The sequence below is a fragment of the Solanum stenotomum genome, chromosome 4 (assembly GCF_019186545.1).
Source record: "Solanum stenotomum isolate F172 chromosome 4, ASM1918654v1, whole genome shotgun sequence".
In the NCBI taxonomy this organism is placed as follows: Eukaryota; Viridiplantae; Streptophyta; class Magnoliopsida; order Solanales; family Solanaceae; genus Solanum; species Solanum stenotomum.
The window spans coordinates 64,345,058-64,367,257 of record NC_064285.1 but is presented as its reverse complement, the minus strand read 5'-3'; the positions used below and the strand labels follow the sequence as shown (position 1 = coordinate 64,367,257).

At 33.3% G+C, this 22,200-nt stretch overlaps 2 protein-coding genes, 1 long non-coding RNA gene and 12 other non-coding genes across 15 annotated transcripts; 13 read left to right on the top strand and 2 right to left on the bottom strand.

Moving 5' to 3' along the window:
- Positions 1–911: 911 nt before the first annotated feature.
- LOC125863266 (uncharacterized) lies at positions 912–3,356 on the top strand. Its single transcript, XR_007446119.1, has 2 exons — positions 912–1,047; positions 2,234–3,356. It is a non-coding gene; the product is annotated as an uncharacterized LOC125863266 (long non-coding RNA).
- LOC125863543 (small nucleolar RNA snR60/Z15/Z230/Z193/J17) lies at positions 1,295–1,387 on the top strand. Its single transcript, XR_007446204.1, has one exon. It is a non-coding gene; the product is annotated as a small nucleolar RNA snR60/Z15/Z230/Z193/J17 (small nucleolar RNA).
- Positions 1,458–1,554, top strand: LOC125863544 (small nucleolar RNA Z43). Its single transcript, XR_007446205.1, has one exon. It is a non-coding gene; the product is annotated as a small nucleolar RNA Z43 (small nucleolar RNA).
- LOC125863487 (small nucleolar RNA U61) lies at positions 1,611–1,690 on the top strand. Its single transcript, XR_007446152.1, has one exon. It is a non-coding gene; the product is annotated as a small nucleolar RNA U61 (small nucleolar RNA).
- Positions 1,768–1,852, top strand: LOC125863493 (small nucleolar RNA snoR14). The gene has a single exon (XR_007446158.1). It is a non-coding gene; the product is annotated as a small nucleolar RNA snoR14 (small nucleolar RNA).
- Positions 1,907–1,999, top strand: LOC125863454 (small nucleolar RNA Z101). Its single transcript, XR_007446143.1, has one exon. It is a non-coding gene; the product is annotated as a small nucleolar RNA Z101 (small nucleolar RNA).
- On the top strand, positions 2,043–2,166 carry LOC125863538 (small nucleolar RNA snoR86). The gene has a single exon (XR_007446199.1). It is a non-coding gene; the product is annotated as a small nucleolar RNA snoR86 (small nucleolar RNA).
- LOC125863539 (small nucleolar RNA snoR86) lies at positions 2,233–2,356 on the top strand. Its single transcript, XR_007446200.1, has one exon. It is a non-coding gene; the product is annotated as a small nucleolar RNA snoR86 (small nucleolar RNA).
- On the top strand, positions 2,733–2,826 carry LOC125863542 (small nucleolar RNA snR60/Z15/Z230/Z193/J17). The gene has a single exon (XR_007446203.1). It is a non-coding gene; the product is annotated as a small nucleolar RNA snR60/Z15/Z230/Z193/J17 (small nucleolar RNA).
- LOC125863545 (small nucleolar RNA Z43) lies at positions 2,881–2,979 on the top strand. Its single transcript, XR_007446206.1, has one exon. It is a non-coding gene; the product is annotated as a small nucleolar RNA Z43 (small nucleolar RNA).
- On the top strand, positions 3,077–3,154 carry LOC125863486 (small nucleolar RNA U61). Its single transcript, XR_007446151.1, has one exon. It is a non-coding gene; the product is annotated as a small nucleolar RNA U61 (small nucleolar RNA).
- Positions 3,246–3,333, top strand: LOC125863492 (small nucleolar RNA snoR14). Its single transcript, XR_007446157.1, has one exon. It is a non-coding gene; the product is annotated as a small nucleolar RNA snoR14 (small nucleolar RNA).
- A 39-nt stretch (positions 3,357–3,395) lies between the features above and the next one.
- Positions 3,396–3,489, top strand: LOC125863453 (small nucleolar RNA Z101). Its single transcript, XR_007446142.1, has one exon. It is a non-coding gene; the product is annotated as a small nucleolar RNA Z101 (small nucleolar RNA).
- A 3,649-nt stretch (positions 3,490–7,138) lies between these two features.
- Positions 7,139–11,581, bottom strand: LOC125863232 (chloroplast processing peptidase). The gene is made up of 5 exons (XM_049543408.1): positions 11,058–11,581; positions 9,156–9,293; positions 7,838–7,924; positions 7,454–7,521; positions 7,139–7,357 (listed from the first exon to the last, which is right to left on the bottom strand). Exons 1-5 carry the CDS (start codon positions 11,520–11,522, stop codon positions 7,216–7,218), a joined length of 900 nt encoding a protein of 299 aa, XP_049399365.1. The 5' UTR covers positions 11,523–11,581; the 3' UTR covers positions 7,139–7,215.
- Positions 11,582–17,769: 6,188 nt separating this feature from the next.
- LOC125861969 (proline-rich receptor-like protein kinase PERK1) lies at positions 17,770–22,022 on the bottom strand. Its single transcript, XM_049541908.1, has 8 exons — positions 21,128–22,022; positions 19,861–20,415; positions 19,684–19,770; positions 19,512–19,582; positions 19,232–19,308; positions 18,921–19,068; positions 18,645–18,806; positions 17,770–18,454 (listed from the first exon to the last, which is right to left on the bottom strand). The coding sequence occupies exons 1-8, from the start codon at positions 21,780–21,782 to the stop codon at positions 18,125–18,127; spliced, it is 2,085 nt and encodes a 694-aa protein (XP_049397865.1). The 5' UTR covers positions 21,783–22,022; the 3' UTR covers positions 17,770–18,124.
- Positions 22,023–22,200: the final 178 nt, after the last annotated feature.

The window sequence follows — 22,200 nt, the reverse complement described above, 5'->3', positions numbered from 1 at the left end:
ATTATCTGACAGATATACATATATAATCCGCCTCTCTTCACTCTCTGCCCTCTCTCCTCGCTTACTAGATGTACAAATACATATGTATACCAGTTACATATATACAATTATTTGACAAATATGCATATACAATTCGACAGATATACATATACACTTCGCCTCTCTCCACTCTCTGCCCTCTCTTGCTCGCCTCTCTCCACCCTCTAACATGTAGCTGCGAAACATAATTAACAACTATAACTATAAAGCGTAATTAAGTTTATTTTAGTGGCTATTTGTGAAATTTCCTCAAATTTTCTAGATATATATATACCGAACACAAGAAAATAAGTAAGAAATTCACTTATTTTCCTAGAAAACATTTTCCGAAGTACCGAGTGCACATCCTTAGTAATAAGCCTTATGAATTTTAGCCCAATAAGAACCCAAAAAATACGAGGAACTTTCGCAAATAGCCACTATAATAAACTTAATTATGCTCCATTGCTATAGTTTGCATATTTACGGGTTATAGCTACAATTTAAGCTGTCTCATTTGTATAATTTGCGGATTTGTATAATTTGCAGGTTTATGTAATTCACGGGTACATTTGTATAATTTAGTTTTTTTTTGTATAAACTTGAAATAACGAATTTATACAATTACAAACATCAAAAGTGTAAACAGTTATACAAATTTTATTATACAAATTCCAAATTATACAAAAAATACAAATTCCGAATTATACAAACGTGCGAATTATACAAAACCAAAAAGCTGAGCCGTGTAATTATAGCTTAAAGTAGATCGCAAATTATAGTTATGTCAAGTAATTAACTAGTATATGTTTGTTTATACGCATATTTTTTCCAAAAAATATTGACATATGAGCCCACAAGCCCATAATTTTAGCGATTTCTTATCGGCCCGCTTCAAATATAGGCCCATCACTAAACCCTAGCTTCCGCCATTCGTCTCTATATAAACTACCTTCGTTCTCCTTGAGCTCAATCACTCACTCTTCTGTTCTGATCTAGGGTTTTACAGCTTTCACTTCCTCCATAAGAGTAAGCTCTGCCCCTTCGAGTTTACAGTTTTCAGTTTCTGTTAGATTTGTTTGTTTTCACCTAATTTCCTTTGGCCTATGATTAAAATTCTTAAATATAGACAAGCATATGTCTGAATTTTCATCATGTTGAATACCTAATCTTCTCTATGAGGCCAATTACATCTACTTTTTTTTTGTTTTTCTATCCAGATTTCTACTTTTTGTGCTCAATAATTCAAAAAAGGTTGTTTTTTTTGCTGTATGAACTGGGTCATATGATGATTAGAAGCATAGTTCAAATGAAATCTATGTGATTACAAAACTTCTTTTTAGTCTTTCGCTCCTATCTGATGACTCTTTATATTAGTATTAAAAATCTGATTTTTAAGCAATTAATTGTTGTTTTTTTGAAAAATTGAAATAGTTAATGGACAATGACGATTTATCTATTGGTCTCGTTCGTCGTAATGGTGTTTAAACCACCTTGCCGACCATTCTGATATATCACCACCCATAAACTGAGTCCTATTACTTACTACACTTTTTTTTTTGTTTATCTTTCAATTTAATTCTTCGTTTCTGGTGCTGTGATGAAAAAATTCTTGTGTCGGAGGCTTTTTGTCGCTGATGGTTTGCACAACCCTCTAAGAAGTTCTGAGCATTTTTTTGTTTTCAATTTCAGTATTTTGTGTCATTAGTTAGTTGTAATTGAATGATAAGTAATTTATTTTGAGGATGAATGAAGTGATGATAGAATTCATATGTTAATTCACTGAATTACATTTTTATGATGTTAAGAGTGAATCCCGACAGGTTCTGATCGTTTATTAGTTAATTAATCCTCCATTAATTGTGATTTTGCTTTGTTAATTTTGTCTTATGGGCAAATGATGAAATTTTTATATCGTAAATGGGTAATTTGCGTCTGAATCTTTCTTTGATGTTATAACCTTGGAGAACTGATGCCCTTTAAACTTTTTACTTTGCATTTTGTTTTCATAAAGCCAATTAGCAGAGCAAAGGTGTCTACCAAAAATGACACACATTTGCATTGAAGGTTGGCTATATATATAGCGATTCTCCGTGCCTTTCAAGCTTTTTCTTGTATTGATTACGGCCTCGAACAAATTGCTACATTTTCTCCCATCACTGTTGTGCTTATTTGGTACCTTGGTTGCTTTGTTTTTAACATAGCCAATTTGCAGAGCAAGGGTGTCTGTCAAAATGACATACATTTGCATTGAAGGTTGGCCATATGTATAGCGATTCTCCGTGCCTTTCAAGCTTTCTTCTCGTATTGATTACGGCCTCGAACAAATTGCTACATCCACTAATTATTATGGTACAGTTATCTCTAAATTTGGTTAAATAAATGACTTGATCTTGACAATGAGTTTGTATTATCTAATTTTAGTTGAAGTTTCTTAATTATTCATAAACTGTTGAATTTGAGATATTACTAGTTCCACTCTGTAGTGATTTTGTCCCCTGAGCTAAACCATTCACCTTGTTCGAATTTTTGTAGTATTTATTTGTCTAATGTATCATTGGCCGATGATTAAATTTCTTTTATAGACAAGCATATGACTGAATTTTCATTATGTTGAATACCTAATCTTCTCTATGAGGCCAATCATATTTTTATGCTTTTTGTGTTCAATAATTTTATAAAAATCGTTTTTTACTTGTGTCATTGTTTAATAAATGGGTCATATGATGATTAGAAGCATAGTTCAAATGAAATCTTTGTGATTATAGAACAATCTTTATAGTCTTTCGCTCCTATCTGATGACTCTTTTTTTATTTGTGTTTTAAGTTATGATTTGTTTTTGAAAATTTGAAAGGGATATTGGACTGTGACGACTTATATCTATTGGTCTCGTTCGTCGTAATGGTGTTAAAACCACCTTGCCGACCATTCTGATATATCACCACCCATAAACTGAGTCCTATAATTAAACTTTTGCTGTTAGTTTTTTTGTATTGTATTTAGTGTTCATTTAGAGATTTTTTTAAATTTGTTTGAAGGTTATTTTTTCCTTTTATGGTGCTTTGATGAAAAAATCTTGTGTCGGAGACTTTGGTCTGTGATGGCTTACACAACCCTCTAAGAAGTTCTGAGCACTATTTTTTTTTATTTTCAATTACAGAATATTTTCTTGCAAGTACTTAAATTTTGTAAGATTATTTGTTATGTTAATGTCTTGTGAGGAGTAACGAAGTGATGATAGAATTCATAAGTCTGTCAATCCACTGAAATACATTTTATGATGTAAAGTGTGAATCCCGACAGGTTCTGATCGTTAAATGAATAATCCTCCATTTACTTGTCATTTTTTAGCTTAATCATTTTTTAACTTTAGTTTTATGGGCAACTGATGAATCTTATATATCGTAAATGGGTAATTTGCGTCTGAATCTTTCATTGATGCTATCAACCTTGGAGAACTGATGCCCTTAAAAAATTCGACTTTGTATTTGAATGATTTTGATGGGGGCTAGTAACTTTTGGATGATTGGTATGATAGAGTGTAGGTGTGGGAAATTAAGGTGATCAGTGATGGATTGTAGGTCTCTGGTGATGTGCCCTCGTTTCCTAGAGAATGGCAGTTGAGGCTAGGCATGCCTAAGATGATAGGAAAGTAACTAATGTGGGATCGTGTAACTGACATTGCAATCGATGATGACAATGCTTCCAATATGATTCAACATCAGTTACTTTTCTACCAACTAAGTTATATGCAGCTGCTCAGCTCGTTGTCTTGGAGATGGAAAGTTAAACCTAGGTTAAATGTAAATAAGAAACACAAGTTCAGACTCGGTTGTTCATAAAGGAAAACAGGCAGTTTTATTCTGGGATTTGATATATTTGGTCTACCCATGTTGAACCAAGAGGAAATGATGTGTATTTATTGTCATCTGACTTGCATTCCATATGTGGATGCTATAGTGGTGAATGATTCATTATAACTGATCCTCTCAGTGTAAATTGAAAAAATATCGTTTTGATTATGTTAATTATGTTCAGAAGATTGCTTATGAAAAGTATTGTCTTTTATTTATCTGTGATCATTGGCTTGTTGTGTAGTTTCCTAATTCACTAAAGAAGATGCTGCTGATCGATGGAAATTTAGAGTTTGAGACGTAGCAACAGAAAAACTCGATTGGAAGGCGCCTGTTAGTTGTAAATTATACTGATGTATTAAAACCTATATGACAGAATGTAACTGGCTCCATGTTTATTTGAAAGGCCTGATAGTTGTAAATTTTAACCAAAATTAAATGGTAAATGTAATGCAAATTTACAAAAAAATTACAGGTTTGAAAGATTTATAGACAATTTTTTCATTGAGGAAGTTGGCATCACCCTCTTGGGCTATTATTATTGAATATTGTAAATAGTTGCTTGAAACCAGCAGTCACAAATGTAAATTGTGACTGGGTTATTATTATTGAATATTGTTAATAGTTGCTCGACTCTAACAGAGTCACAAATGTAAATTGTGACAGTGAAGATCTGCAAAATATAAAGAACTTGCTAAATTGTGAAGTCGTGTTAAAGAAAATGAAGTTTCCTTCTCTAGAAACTTGTATAAAATTAAGGGTTAATCCATCGGTGGCCCCCTAAACTTGGCACGATTTTTCACTTAGATATTCTAATTAGACTTTGTTCATTTTAGACACCTCATGTAAATTTTCGTTGTGTCATTTTGACACTTTTTTTACAATCAGCGAAAATATGTAATGTGTGTAATGCACTCGCGAATGACGTGTAAAGTGTCCAATTAAATGAAGACATTTGTCATTTGTGCCCAAAATCATTCTTAAATATTAAATTTTGAGAAACAAACAAAAGTAGCCAATGAATCGATGACATGTGGCATTTTTGCCCACATAATTAAAAAAATATTTAATCAATTAACAAAAAAATATTTGCAGCCTTCTCAGTGTCTTCTCCAAATTAACTATTTTGCAGAAACGCTGACCCCCGCCCCCGACCTTCTCAATCACACACCAATCCTTTTATTATAGAAGAATAAAACTAAATCATGGATTCAAATTCTTCTTAATCAATAACAAAGCAGTTAAATTGAACGGAAATCATTAAAATTAACTGGAAAAAAAAATTAAGAGAGTGCTTACAGTGAAAGAAAAGTTTGAAAGCCCGTGAAGGAAGAAGAAAAATCAAATCCACTTCTCCATTACAATATTTCTCCAAAAAAGAATTTCATGATTATTTCAATATTTAAATCTTGAAAATAGGTCTTTTTTAAAAAAAATTAAAATATTCACCATGGATGGAGTTAAGCTTGAAAAATGGAGGCTGAAAATGGGGAAGAAGAAGAAGAAAAAATAATTAAAAATTGATTAAATAAGTTTTTCACGCGCTATAAATGAGTGTATCACACTCTCTATGATGTGTATGCAAAAAGTGTCAAAATGACACAACGAAAACTTACCTGAGGTGTCTAAAATAGACAAAGTCTAATTAAGGTGTCTAAGTGAAAGTTGGTGTCAAGTTTAGGGGGCCACCGATGGATTAGCCCTAAAATTAAACAAGTAGATGATACACATCTCAAGTGCTTACTTGTGCACATCAAAAGTTAAGGATTATAATTATCAATTGATGTCAAGTCAAGGGACGTTTATGTGTTATGTCTTAGTTATGCATAGATTATTTTTTATGCATTGTTTGATTTGTTGTATTAAAAATAGTATACATAGTTTAAAAATATTAATTTACAAAAATTTTTCCAGAAAATTGAAGTCTATATAATATCTTTTTTATTTTAAAATAAATTAATTTTTTTTTATTTTTTAATTAAAAGGTACTAAAGTTAAAAGGATAAAAATGTTCAAAAATGTAAAATAATATATGTAAAATATTATTCTGGCTATATTGTGGCCAAATTTTCTGGCCAATATGGTGGAAATAAAAGGGGTAATTGGATCTTTAACCACCACATATATTAAATCTCTTTGCATTATTAATACCTAGAAATTCATGATATTAGTAATATATTCTTCAATACACAACAGAGCATATAACTAATAGCATGAAAAAATATACCAAACAAGGAATTACTATTACAAAGAGCTAATGCATGCATTATTTTTGCTACTAATCCTGATGAAAGTATATCAGGAGTCGAATACAACAAATGACGACATATCCAATGAAATTTTACAATTNGGATGCTATAGTGGTGAATGATTCATTATAACTGATCCTCTCAGTGTAAATTGAAAAAATATCGTTTTGATTATGTTAATTATGTTCAGAAGATTGCTTATGAAAAGTATTGTCTTTTATTTATCTGTGATCATTGGCTTGTTGTGTAGTTTCCTAATTCACTAAAGAAGATGCTGCTGATCGATGGAAATTTAGAGTTTGAGACGTAGCAACAGAAAAACTCGATTGGAAGGCGCCTGTTAGTTGTAAATTATACTGATGTATTAAAACCTATATGACAGAATGTAACTGGCTCCGTATTTATTTCAAAGGCCTGATAGTTGTAAATTTTAACCAAAATTAAATGGTATATGTAATGCAAATTTACAGGTTTGAAAGATTTATTTACAATTTTTTCATTGAGGAAGTTGGCATCACCCTCTTGGGCTATCATTATTGAATATTGTTAATACTTGCTTGAAACCAACAGTCACAAATGTAAATTGTGACTGGGTTATTAGTATTGACTATTATTAACAGTTGCTTGACTCTTAACAGAGTCACAAATATAAATTGTGACCAAGTGAAAATTGCAAAATATAAAGAACTTGCTAAATTGTGAAGTCGTTTAAGAAAATGAAGTTTCTTTCTCTAGAAATTTGTATAAAATTGAACAAATGAACTACGCTCAACAGAGCTAATACCCCTCAGTTCCACTAGATATCTAGAAAATCAAAAAAAATAAAATTGCGGATGAAAGTATATCAGGGCTCGAATACAACCAATGACAACATTTCCAGTGATATTTTACAACTGGAATTTGAAGAGGATGTGTACAAAACCTTGCATCCTCAGCTCAAGTAAGTCAAATGCCTGCTAATATACATTATTATTACATTACATCCTACCTCAAACTAGACATATTACAGTACTATGCAAAACAATGAATAGATAATCACTTTTACATTTTCATATCAATTCCAAACAGAAATGGAGTTTTCAGGCTAAATAAGTTATTGAGGCACTGTTATATCACTAGTACTCTCCTGCTTGTCGACAGCACAACCTTCAGGAAGAACTGTACCGCCAATTCTTTTTGGAGGCCAATACCGAAATATGGACCTGCCTATTATGTTCTTCGCAGGAAGTGCTCCCCTGATAAAAAAAATGATTCAGACGTAAGATGAGCATATTTAACGAACTAGCAGTTTATAGGAGATGCTGCAACTTTTCAGAGAGCGGAAAACTCACCACACATGGGAATCATAGCTGTTATTCCGATTATCACCCATAACGAAAACTGAATTCTCAGGTACACGCTGCAGTAAGACATGGATAAGAAACAGTAAGAACAGTAAGCATTCTTACACTAAGAAATTAAGCAACAGACTTTGGCCACAATCAATGTTGCCCCACCCGTGTTGGATCCTCCAAAATGCACTACTTTTGGACAATCCGATAGACATATGTTGATGTTTTATGAAGAGTCCAAGCAACATAGCCCACAGCTATGATTGGTTTTAGGTAGTCAAATCTGGATGAGCCAATATTTTTGTTTATTTGAAACTTCCTAAGAAAATGAATTGGAGGAAAGCTGATTGCTGAGTTAAATGAATCAGTAGAAATGGAACATACCACTGGTGTCATTTCGTATTTGGGTGCCTCGTTTATAAAATCTTCATTTCGCGCAACTCCATTTACGATCAGCTTTCCTTCATGAACCTGCACTACCAAGAATCACCAAAATATTTCCTTATATATTCCTGGCAATTTGGCCATATATTTGGTAATACAAATTACTCCTCCCCCTATCCAAAATAAACCGGAAGAAAGACATATACCAACAATTTAAATGTATGGAGATTCATCACGGAGAGGATGAGAGGGGTCCTGTTTTGGTAAATGAAAGGCAGACTTCCCTTGACCATCCTTTTCTATATTAGGATTTAGAACCTAATTATAACACTTACACAGGTTGAATATTTGAGTTATCTTTCGGATGTTTAAGAATGAATAAATGAAAGTTATTGCACAGTCTAAAAGAGGATTTCAGTTAAGTGGACAGTATCTTCCATAATTGTCTCCGAATCTGATCCATTGCATTTTATTAAAAAAAGAGAGGCGGAGTTCAAGTTTATGATTAAAATAGCGGATTTTATGGCTCAAGAGAACTAGCAGAATAATTCAAGGCAGCAGAAGAAACATACATAGCCTTAAACAAAGATGAATATTTTTGCTAGCTTTTTGGTGCAACCTGGTTTTGTATGTCATGAAGAAGCAATCCTAGACACAATAGAGGATCTGCACAATCTGTAATTACGTTTGTGGCACGGCTTAGTGCACGAATTTATATAATCTTTGGTTACTTATTAAGAAAAAGGGGAGCAATTAGATGCCAAAAAACCTTGTTGAGGACTAGCTCGTGAGTGGAACCAAATGGCGGAGAAGCATGCAATTTGACAACGCACATTGATGTTGCAATTCTATCATGAACCACTTGGGTAATGCCGATGGTTATATATCAATATCTATGTAGCGCTATTTCAAAAGATTCGAAAAAGACATGATAAATCAACAGAGGGGGAATGGCGGAGAGAAGATACGTTACCCAAACTGAGTGTTTTTACAAAAAGGTCTGTTCCCTCGATATACTGATTGGATCGACCAGGTCAGTGTATGGTTTTGACAAAGAGATAAACATGCAGATATTGAAAGACTCGACTCTTGTTGGTGAGGGAGCGTAGCAGAAATGAAATATGAGGGTATTATCACCCAAAGGCATTCTATCAACCAATTCAGCTGCTTCTATAGCCATTTAGGTGGGGTGGGGGGGACTCAACATAACATAAAATAGTGGTGGACATGAAATACCAATTGATCAGTCAAATCAAGCAGTTCAAGTCCACAGCAATTAGAATATAGTATTATTGCTTCTATTATCTAGTGAACTCACCTCGACAATATCACCCTCCTTTGCAACAATCCTCTTGATAAAGACATCGTCATCCGTGTATCCTACCTCCTGAAGAACTGGAGGACTTTTGAATATTACTATGTCATTGGGACATGGCTTTCTAAAATAGTAACTGACCTGCAAACCACAAGATCGACATAGTTACGAACAAAAATGACTTCAAAATTATCGATATAAGATGGAAAGAACAGACTCTTCAGGAGGTTTAAAGTTTATTCCTACAAGATTATGTAGGAGGCTTAAGCATATGTGCATACCCTCAGCTAGTCTATGATTGCAACACAAGTACACATAAGCATTAACTTCAAACACTATTACAAGAACGATGATGCAATTTGCAGGAAGTTCTCTTACACCTAGTAAAAGGTGATTTGATGCATTTACAATTGATAGTAACAGCAAATCGATCACTAATCACTAAAAGTATCTACAATCCTAAAATCATATTCAAAGTTAAATTATTTCATATTTTAATGTCTATACTTTCTGATACTGACATTTTCATTTCAAATTCAACATTTAGGTCCAGGAGGGACCAAGAAGCATAAACTCCACAACAATATTGTCCTCTACATTTCAATTGTCTCCAACAATTGATTCCCTTACATTTCAGTTTGTCCCCAACATCCAATGTTGGAAAATAAATCAACTGTCACTAGCTTATTCAGAAGGATATATTCAGCAAAAAAAAAAAAGAAGTGTCCAACTTATATATCAATTATGCTTCAATCTCGAACTAGTCGGCGTTAGCTTATATAAACCACTTGGAATTTGATGATTCATCATAGTTAGGCTGTCTTTACACTACTTCAACATACTTTACCCTCCTCCTTTATCCAACCTTAAGACCGACTATCCTAGCAAAGTTATCGGCATCCAAAGGTACAAATTCACAAACATATAGTCAAAATAAAGCAAATTACTTTTCAGCTACAAGTTTCCAAATCAATTGTCAACTGTCACTATTTAAATCAGAACACTATATTCAGCAAAAAGGTGTCCAACTTTATCAACACCTTATATAGAGTATCAATTATGCAACTATTGGAAACAACCTCTCTACCCAACAAAGGTAGGGGTAAGGTTTACATACATCCTACCCTCCCCATATGGCCATACCCCACTTGTGAGACTACACTGGGTATGTTATTGTATTGCTTCTATCCGAAACTAACCGGGTTTCAGCTTATATGAATCATCTCAACGATTCATCACAGTTAGACTAGTTTTACACTAGCATTCAACCTACCTTAAACCTCCTCCTTTATCCAAACTTAAGCCCAACTATCCTTGTGAAGTTCAACTACATCAACAATAACAGCAACAACACTACTACTATGCCTCAGTTCCAATATGAAGTCAGTTATATGAATCCTCACTGCTTCACTTAAGTTTAACTCATGTCAAAACAACAAATTCACAAACATATAGTAAAAAAAAAAAAAAACTCTACTTTTCAGCAACAATTCTATCTCCACATCAAATGTGGGATACATGGACAAGGAACTACAACAACTATTACTACTACTAATGTTGCTGCTGCTGCTACTACGCCTCAGTCCCAATTTGGGGCCGGTTATATGAATCCTCAATGCTTCATTTAAGTTCAACTCATGTCAAAATAACAAATTCACAAACATATAGTCAAAACAAAACAAAAATTTACCTTTTCAGCTACAATTATATCTCCAACATAAGATGTGGGATACAAGGAACAACAACTACTGCTACTACTGCTGCTGCTAATACAACTAATGCTAATACTAATACTCAGTCCCGATTTGGAGTCAGGCTATATGAATACTCACAGCTCATTTAAGTTCAACTCATGTCAAAAGAACAAATTCACAAACATATAGTCAAAATAAAACAAAAATTTACCTTTTCAGCTACAATTCTATCTCCAACATCAAATGTAGGATACATGGACAATGAAGGTATAAACCTTGGCTCAGCCACAAATGACCTAAATGCAAGTGATATAGCCACTGCCACAAAAACAGTTTTTGCATCATCTGAAGTAATATTCACCCATTCTGGCAAAACCCCATTTTCCTTCTCCGATTGCTCATCATCTCCACCACCACCACCACCATCTCCGCCGCCGTCACGGTCCAAAACCGTTTTTGTCTCATCTTTAACCCCTTTACACTTAAACCTCTGATTTTGAGATTTGCTACATCTAAAACACTTGAAAGTTAGAATCTTTGAGGTTTTTATGAAAGATTTGAAATGGGTGTCATTGAATTGAAGGGTTTTAGATAAAGGGTTGGAATTGAAAGGTGAAAATTGTGGGGATTTTGAAGGTATTGAAGAAAATGGAGAGAGGAACTGTAGAGTTATCATTGGATTTAGCGTAACTTTTTATCTGCAACAATTTTACAGAGTTTCTTGATTCCTATATGTGTTGAATTCGAATTGGTAGTTAATATCAATGAGTTCTTTCCTTTTTCAAGAAAAAATTAGTGCACGAATACACACTTAAACTAATACGTATAAAATTGAATATAAAGGTACATGCATTCTACTGGGCATTTTACAATAAGTGTACTTCATGTAAATTATCACGTAATATGCAATGTAGGATACATTTATCTATTTGTTTAACTTTATAAAAATTTAAGTGTCTATTTATGCACGTTTAAAGTTGAAAGGCATAAATATCAATTGAAATCAAGTTAACATCGTGGTTGGATGATTGTTACCTATTATATTGTTAGTTTAAATACAATGTTTGTTTTGATTGTTACTTAAATTTTATTGTATCGTATCGTTTAAATTCATCGTTAGATAATGACGAAAAGACCAATTTTATGTAACAATAGTTTGGTGTGATCGTGTCGTTACCTTAACATTTTCTTCTCATTTTGTTTTTGTTTATTATTTAATAATTATATTTTATCTTTTATCCTACCTTTTCATAGTATCTCTACCTCATATCCAACTTCTTTTGTAGGTTTATTATTCAAATTATAGACCAGTAGCATTATGTAACGACGGAGAACGGTACAATATATCCAAATAATGTATTCATTAAAACAAATACAATACAATGATATATAACAAAATACAATATAATACATTATGAAACATTACCTAACAATCATCAAGCATACTAATTGCCTCTTAAATTCATTCATTAGCCTAATAATTTCTTGAAAAAATTACTTTTTTGAAAAAATTATCTATATACACACCTTTATTTTCCATAATTTCCATTATTCCCTACCATTTTAAAATATTTCCAAAATCCCTTATTATTTCCCAATTCTCAAGTCAGCCGATACATTACTCCTAACACAATAAACCCACGTTTCACCTCCTATTTTTGCTCCTTAAATCTCTCCCTTATTTCACTCCCATAATCTGATCAGTTACATCCTTCATCCCAATTTGAATTTCAAAAGGTTTCTCTCTAATATCAATCAATTTCAAATCAATGAATATGTAGTTTTCATCTTCCCAATTCTATTGTTCTTCGATTTTTTTTTAATTTTTCATCTTCTTCATCTAGCATTGATTGAATTAAACTCATCTAAGATTAATAATACTAGTGATTATGAGAACGACATAGTTCCTAATTTCTCTGTCATTGCTGATTTCAGTCCCCAATATTAATTTTATTTTTATGTCGAGATAATTTTTCTGATTTATTTTTGGTGGGGGTGTACTTGGATATTCTTCCAATAGAACAGGAGAAACAGAAAAGACTGATGATCAATCCAAAATAAACAATATTAGTTCATCAAGTTGTAATGAGTATTAGATAGAAATTTTTGACAGATGTTTGATATTGCCCTTTGTTAGTTATTTCAAAAATCTGATATATTAATGGCAAAGTTTTGTTTTTGTATTGTCATGTATCACAAGTTAAATATATTATATTGATACATAAAATTCTAATTTTGTTCTCTTTTTGAATAGGTGTCATGAATGTATCAAGTTATAAAGTTCACATTGTAGAATGAGCTGTAATATGCAGAATGTTGTATCATATACATATAACTATACATGATACATAAATATTACATAATGAGTATATGAAGTTATAATTAGTATCAAATATAAGTTTTTGATACATTTGCACTTTATCAAGTTGTAATGAGTATCAATATCAAATACACAGTTAAAATACTTTATATTTGCTATTATGTATCATATACTTGAATTTTAATATGTATCAAATTCAAAAATTTGTTGAAATGTATCAAATTCACACATAAGATACATTACAAGTTACTAATTTAATTGTTTGTCATTTTGTTTAGATTATGTGCGTACACGATATGCAACCCTATTATGAAAAAAGGGTATTGAAAAGGCTAAGGCAGGATACGTAAGTGAAAATGGGGATCCACCAAGGCCTAAGAGTGAATTCACAGCACCAGCTCAAGACGATTTGGTGAATATTGAATAAACATTATCTAGCAGTTGTTAGACACTTTTTTATAGTGTTATTGTTTTTGAGATACATAAACTTTAGTTTTAGAGTTTGTTGTTTTTATTGTTTTAAGATACTCGTACTCAAGTTTTAGAGTCTTTTTGTAAAAAGTTATTTATTTTGACTTTAACTTTTATTATTTTTAGTTGTTATTCACTGTATGGATTGTCGTACACATTTGTCTTATATAAACTAATACAAATTTGGATAAAATTAAGTATCAGATTCATTAATGCATAAACACACAATATTATTTCTTCTCATTAGTTTTAGTTAATTGCCGATACATTTTGACACGTAACCAATGTAATGTAATTTATAACTTGATTGTTGATTCAATTATGTATTTACTTGATAATTTTGTTCTAGTTAGTTGCGTATTGATTTATGTCGAAACATTGAATAATTAGTTGTAGTTAGTTCCTGATTCATTCATGTATCTAATAGATAAATTAATTCTTACTTACCGTGATACATTTATAGATACACTTAATTTTATTTTATATACTACTATTCGCAACGTTATTGTATCAGATACATTTTCAACTAGATCAGGATACACTATATAAATGTATCTGAACCATATTGAGGAGTACCATCTCCAAAAACACGATATCTGGTACATTATTATCAAATAGCTAATGATACATTATTTTTATAAAAGGTATATGAAACATAATGTGTTACAAAAAATGAACACAAGGTTGAAAATCTTAACATTTCAATTTATTGTATCAAAATTTCACCAGGTAATAGTAAATTGTAATGTTTTATCAAGGTAAAAGTTGAAAAGCAAAAACTGAAAATCTATAATCTCAAAATAATGTATCTGAAACATAACAGTAGTCCCAAAAGAGAGTTTGTCAATTTTCTTTCGAAAAGAAAGTACAAGTTCATCAGTTATGACCTTTTTGTCCATAACGTTCACAACAGTTTGTGTTTGTGCTTATCTTTTGATTAGGTTTTTTCTTTCTTTTCCTTGGTCATCCAGGCATCTTTTTGTACCTAGGTGGCAAGACAATTTCTTCCAAAACAAACTCTGGTACTAACCAATCGTCCTTATCCAGCATTGAAACCATTGAAACTTCATATGTGTTTGCTAATGCAGCTGGTTTGTAGTAATCAAAGCAGTATGAATGTATCTTTTGTAATACTTTTGCTCTTCACAACAATAATTGTGTGCGCACAAGATATCTCGTCATGCTGAAATCTTCTATAGTTACATAGTTTTCTCTCAAGGTAAACAATGTATCGTCGTCCACCTTTATACACTGAATAAATAAGTTTAGAAGATGGAACAACTTGTGCACATTTAAAAGTTAGAGATACATCACTTATCAATCAACTCAATTTAAGATACATAATCGCCTAATGATAATTAACTCCAGATACACGATAGTTTATATATTGATGCATACATTCATATATTGATATAGAAATTCATATACTGATAAATAAAAATTCACATGTGTCTAATATGTTATAGTAACAACATACTGACTCACATCTATAAAAATTCATTACATATACAACAAACTAAAATTCAATCAAGTTGAAATAAGTAATTTATCATGATTTATATGTGCATATATAAATTCAAAAATTAAAAATGAAATTCACATGTATCTAATACTTTATATTAAGAGTACAGTAACTCACAAATCTGCAAACCCATAACATATACGTCAAAATTTTAATGTATCAAGTTCTAATCAGTAATGTATCATGACTTATCGAACAATATACAAATTCATGAATGAAATACAATGATTAAAGCACATGAATATGCGTTTCATACCTTTTGTTATCATATCTTTAACTCGAAAATTGAAGTTACGGGAAATACATAATTATTTTTGGCTAAGCTAATTATAAAATAACAACTTTCAATTGCCTTCATATTTGAGATCTGCCATCACACAATGGTAAGCAACCACCAGCACAAAAATAAAGATACCAAGAAAATTGGCAAAGAAACCCAGATCATCCATAGTGAGATTTGTGTAGAATTCGAAGAACCCAAAAGCTACGATCTTCGATTTTTTCTTCCTTCGAGAGTGTCACTCAAAATCAAAATATTCATTATGTATCTTATCAAATTTTCAACAAAAAATTTAAATCCTACTCGAAAGTTTCTTCATTGAAATAGGGACAAAGATGAACATGAATTTTGAATTGATTTGTTATTTTAGAATATACGTTTCTCTGATTGACACAGTAAAAAGGAACTGAATAGCATAAATTATGGGATTTTAATTTGATCTTTTGTTTTATTTTCCTTTTTAAGCACAACAACCATATATATATTGTGTCACAATTAATGTATTCGGATGGCTAATATTTTAAGGGATTTCTATAAAATAAAAAAGAGTAGGGATAGAATGTAATTTAAATTTTACACTATGAGATTTATATAAGCTATACTAATTTTTTTCCTTAAAAAGATAAAAAGTTTAAGATCAGCACAAATAGGAGCAGAAGTGCAAATAGCCCAATTTTGGCACCTGAAAGTGGCAGAGGCCCATTAGATCAAATCACTATTGATGGGCCAATGGTTCACCAAATTCAGCTTACTAATTTGCTTCTTAAATTTATTCATGGGCCAAAGCATGGTCCATCATGCTCCTACTCTTCATTTCAGCCCAAAGATTTTCCACAAATAGGCAACAGTGTGGTCGATATGTGCGTTTCTTGATTATTTTATTTGACATATATTATCTTCCACCAATATTTGAGATTGATAACTTCACCCACTAATATTTAGATAAACGGAAAAAAAAAATCAACATTTTTTTGTTCTGTTGAAATTTGAATTCTAGTTTCTTGCGACTTTTACTCGCTTCATTAACCACTATGCATACTTTTGGGTACATTAGATGGTTTTTTTTTATTTAAATTGCATTATATGTTCACAGAAAAATTCTATCTGCATTATGTTTTAACCGGAACTTTATCTTATACAGTTGAGCATAGTAGCCGAGTCTAAATTTTCGTTAATGGAGCTAAAATATAAAGACATAAGCATAACATGAAAAAATTATGAGGATTCAATATATAGATTTATACAGTGTAATTTTTCAGTGAAGGACTGTCAAGGACTGTCAACTGACATTCCTTGGACAGGGATGGCTCTGCCACTAGTTTAGTTTATCATATGTAATACTCTATTTGTTTCAATTTATGTGACATTTTCCCATTTTGCTCTTAAGTTTCGTGTCATGGCACCCTATGTCTACGTCGTAGAAGATATCAATTGCTACTTGGAGGAACAAATTTATTTGTCGGATATAGTATTATTGCATTGCAATCAAACACCTTCACATAAATCGAAAGGAAGGAGAAAACCTGATCATTGGGATAAGCTTGGAGCCTTAAACCAACCACTTTGGTTACCCAACACCACCAAACAAATGATTAACCAACAAACATACTAGACTACTACAACCAACTGATAAGATAAACACAGTTGGCAGAAAAAACCATGTGCTATTGAAGTAATAAAGTCAATAAATATGGTGAGATCTTAGCAAGTTGTGACTTGTCCCCATGTTTTTCTTGCATGTGCAAAAAGGTTGTCTTGAATATAATTTTGATAGATACCCCCTTTTAACTTTTGCTTTTCTTTTGTGTAACATGTGAACATAAAATTCCCCACAAAGGACCACTTTATAATTCCATTAAACAATAGTATTACATTACCTATTTTTGCACTCAAAAAAAAAACATCATTTACAAAGAAATTCTATTTTTTTGACCTATCTATATAGTGTAATTTTTGATAAAGGAGTGTCACATTAGTTTAATCCTTAATAGATAGAACATGTAGTACATTCGTTGGTTGGAGATTGCATTACGTATTCGGTGAAATAGTAAAAGTGTGCACAAACTGCCCTTAAATTATGCCATAGAATGTGCTCAAAAGAATCTAAAATGCTTAATGCAAGTAGTAATACATGACATTAGTCAAAGTTAAAATAACAATATATCCGATATAATCTCACGGTTAATATCTGATGAGGATAACATGAACACACATTTTATCCCTAACTTTGTTGTTGTTTCTGAAAGATGCTCGACTCAAGGGTAACAAGACACATTGGTCAAAGTAGCAAAACAAAAATAAAAGTCAGTAGCTTGGCATGACAGCTTGGATTCAAGAAAAGACAAAATTCAAAGTTCAATAAAATACTACATACAGCTTGCTTAGTTTTGTCATCTACCAATCAATTGATTCAAATCCAACTTGCCAAATGCACACTTCAGCCAAAAAAACAAAACATCAAGGAATAAGTCTAAGTTGATATGAACAAAACAATCAACGCTACAATTGAAGCATTGAATAAAAGAATTAACAGTATAAATACAATGGAGAACTTATCTCATTTAAAAAAAGAAGAAAAAAACCTGTATATTGACCAAAATAAATCATCACTTTTATGCAATTGTTGAAGCATTCATATCATAAAGAGTTAGGTTGAAAGACTATACAGAAATGGAGTTTCTTGTACTAAGAAGTTCCACTGAAGCCTTTACTTCCACTGAATCCTCTGCTGTCTTTTTTCATCCGACCCGTTTCCATTTCCGCAGTTTGATGGCCTTCGCTACTTGATCCAGACGGGTTTAGCCCATATTCACTCGTCGGATTACTGTACTGGTCACTGCTGGCATATTCTTGACTTGTCGCGAGTGCCATCTTCCTGAATTTCTTCATGTCTTCGTTGTATTGAAGTGTATCATAATCTGAACTTGTATATGAACTGTATACTGTGCTGTGTCCAGGTTTAATCCCTTCGTTAAGGTCTGATAACGAGACATCTCCTTCCAAGGCTCGGAGAACCTGCTCAATTATAGCGTATAAATTTAAGATTGCGGATATTATGTCTAAGTTTGCAATCTACATCTTGACTAGAGCATCAAACATAGTGCTTTTTAGTTTTAATTCAATTGTAGAAGGTTGCAGCTCATTGTAACTCGAAACTTCATCAATGCTTGTATGTTTTAATCTTAAATGTAAAATGGAATTTCACCTGTGTCATTCGTGGTCTACGCTTTGCTGAATGACGCACACAAGCAGCACAACAAGCAACCATGCGAGCCATCTCATTATGGTTATAATCATTTTCTAGCCGACGATCAACAAGGGTATCAAACTTTTCATCTTCTAAAGCTCGTGTGAGTAATGGACGTGCCTGAAATAGAAAGAAAAGTAACTTCTTTGTCATGACAACAAATTACTCAAAACTGCAGAACTGGTGGAAAGAAAGGAAATCAAACCCGTCACACATATCTGCATAACTACTCACCCAGTCCACCAAACTATCTTCGATGTATGATTGAGTAGAGTCAACAGGCCGACGTCCAGTTATCAACTCAAGAAGCATTACACCAAAGGAGAATACGTCTGACTTGTCTGTAAGTTTTCCAGAGGAAGCATATTCTGGAGCCAAATACCTAGGGGGTTGACAATAATGAAGAAACACATTCAGGTCTACTTGATGATCAAATGGAAAAGAAGCAGCAAGCCATTGGTCATTAACATCGACTCACTGGAATATCAATAACACGGTTAAGAAAAGGAAGTAACTAATTTATCACACAAGAATCCAAGTCTTACCCAAAAGTTCCCATCACTCTGGTGGAGACATGAGTATTAACATCAGAAGTTAGCTTGGCAAGTCCAAAATCAGCAACCTGAGAAAGCAAAAAAAGCTTCTTTGAGGAAACAGGATTTACTCTATAAGTACAACTGAATTCAACTTCTGATGGCATCATAATGTATAATTAGCAAATATCAACCTCCGGGTAAAAGGGATTGGAGATAATCATTGTCAACGATTCAAAAATCAAACAAACAAAAAGGTACATGTTCCAATCCACATGCAAAAGACTGTTACCTTAGCCTCAAAATTAAAGTCGATAAGTATATTAGCTGCCTTGATATCACGGTGAATGATTTTCGGTTGGCCTGTGAAGAGAAAACAATTCATTTTACATATTGAACACATGACATAAAAGGCTAGAAGGATTATAACATGATTCAAGAATGAGAAAGACAGAAAAACATACAGTCTTCATGCAGATATGCCAGTCCTTTAGCTGACCCTAGAGCAATCTTTAGTCGTATTGGCCAATCCAAAGGAGGCCTTCCCTTTCCTAAGATATTATAAGAATAAGAATTTTGGTTACTAGACAGATCGTATGTATAATTTGAGTCGAAATTTATAGGAAGTAAAATAGATTTACCGTGTAAATGAAATTCCAAAGTATTGTTTGGAACAAACTCATAAACAAGCAGTCTCTGAGCCCCAGTAATGCAGTATCCAACAAGAGACACAAGATGCTTGTGATGTACTCTGCTAATAATCTCAACTTCCGCCTGAAATTCACGCTCCCCTTGTCCACTTCCAGCCTTAAGCTGTTTAACTGCAACTTCTTTCCCGTTAGGAAGGATTCCTTTGTGCACATAACCAAAACCACCTTGTCCAAGAAGGTTAGCATCTGAGAAGCCATCAGTTGCCCGAACCAATTCCTCGAATGTGAATGTGCTCTGTGAGAAGCCTAAGGACATGGCAGGGGAAGGTGGTGGAAGCGCAATTTCAGACCCAGAATAATTTGAAGAAGCTCCACTGCTGTTCATGTAAGGTTGAGGCTGAGGTGAAGGTGCACGTGGTGGAGCATGTGAAGATAGTAACCCCCCTGCTGGTGGAGGAGACGGTGTAGGGGGGATTGTAACAAAATGATCTGCCGGAGGTGGAGGATTTTGCTGCCAATGTTGCATTTGCCCACCATGAGGGTCAGCTGACAAACAACATTAAAATTAGTCATGACTAATGATCATCGAGACTCTGACTACATCGATCATCAAAAGATATTCACTATCAAGAATTAAATATATAAAATCCTGTTTAACAAACAATTATGTTGGCCGATAAAACTCAAAAATAACTAAATGCCAATGATAAATTGTTTCAAGGCTCTCAAAACATCCAATGGCTTATACATCAAACACTCTCCTATCAAGCTGTTTCCCTATTATTAAGAAAATTACAATGTGTAAGTGCATATAATCAATCCATCAACTTTCAAGCTCATCATTTCTTATCAGTTATCACAGCTAATTATCTGAATCTCTGATGCTTAAACTCCACAAAGCCATTCTACAATGAAACTAAATGGTCAAAAAAGTCTACATTCGACAACTTCCTGTTAATTATCATCAGCACTGATAATTGTACATAAAGGATGACAAATCTCTCTCACAGTGCAAATTTTGGTAAATATTCACGGGAAGAGTTCAAGTGACTATATATATAGCTAATGTTTGGCCTTTTTAAACATAAAAGTTATCACATAATCTTCAATTTTTTTCCAAGTACAATGCATGTCCGGACTCAAATTTTCAAGTTTCAACTTCAAAATCTACGACCAAACGGAAGCATAAACAGATCTATTCAGCAATCCAGACACTAAAAGCTCAGATTTTTATGTATTTATTCAAATAAGATCTCACCTTTGATCCCTTGTGGTGGTGGAGGTGGAACATAGTAATTAACTGGTTCATGATTTCTCCTTTTCTTCTTCTTGCAAAATATGAACAACAAACTCAGAATTGCAAGAATTAAAACACCCCCAATAGCAATTCCAACAACAACCCCTGTCGATATTCCCGATGACCCTTCATCTGACGGCGGTGGAGACAACGCCGGCGGTGATGGTCTTCCTCCACTAGGTGGCGATGGAGACCCCCCTGAAGGTGATGGCGGAGAATTCCCTCCCGCCGGCGGTGACGGGGTAGAACCAGGAGGAGATGGGGTTGAAGGGGTGGTGGATGGTGGAGAAGGAGACCCAGATGGAGCAGGAGTTGTTGACGGAGGCGGATTGGAAGACGGAGCAGGTGTAGTTGGTGGAGGGGGAGAGGCTGAACTAGCCGGCGGAGGAGTTGCTGCCGGTGGTGTCGGAGTTCTTGCTGGTGGAGGAGCTTGAGCAGGAGTCGATGGAGGTGGAGCCGTTGCCGGTGGGGTCGGTGATGCCGGCGGCGGAGCTGTTGCAGGGGGCGTCGGAGACGCCGGCGGAGGAGCTGTTGCAGGAGTCGACGGTGGAGGAGAAGTAGCATTACTAGGCGGTGATGTAGGAGCCGGAGCGGTCACCGGCGTCGGAGTTGACATTTTCCGGCGACCCTTTATGTGCCTCTGTGTGTAAAAAAACGAAAAAAGAAGACAACCCCAGAAATCAAATCAAATAATACAAACAAAAATTGGTTAAAACTCAAAACTTTGTTAAGAAAAATGTGATTTTGTGCAAGAAATTCATATAACTTTAGCTTTTCTCTATAGAATTTTACTCCTTTTAGGAGAGAAAATGGAGAGAAGAAAAAGAGGAAAAACAGAGTCTAGTATACTAGTAGTAGAATAAAAAGAGGGAAGAATAAGCATGAACAAGATATTTTAATTATTTTTTGTAAACTTATTTTTATTCTTTTTAATAACTTTAACTTTTGTGTTTTGATTTTCGTGCGAGTTGTTTACGTCAAATCAATGAATATATACTAATACGGATCGAAAACTACGTAATTACTTACTTAGT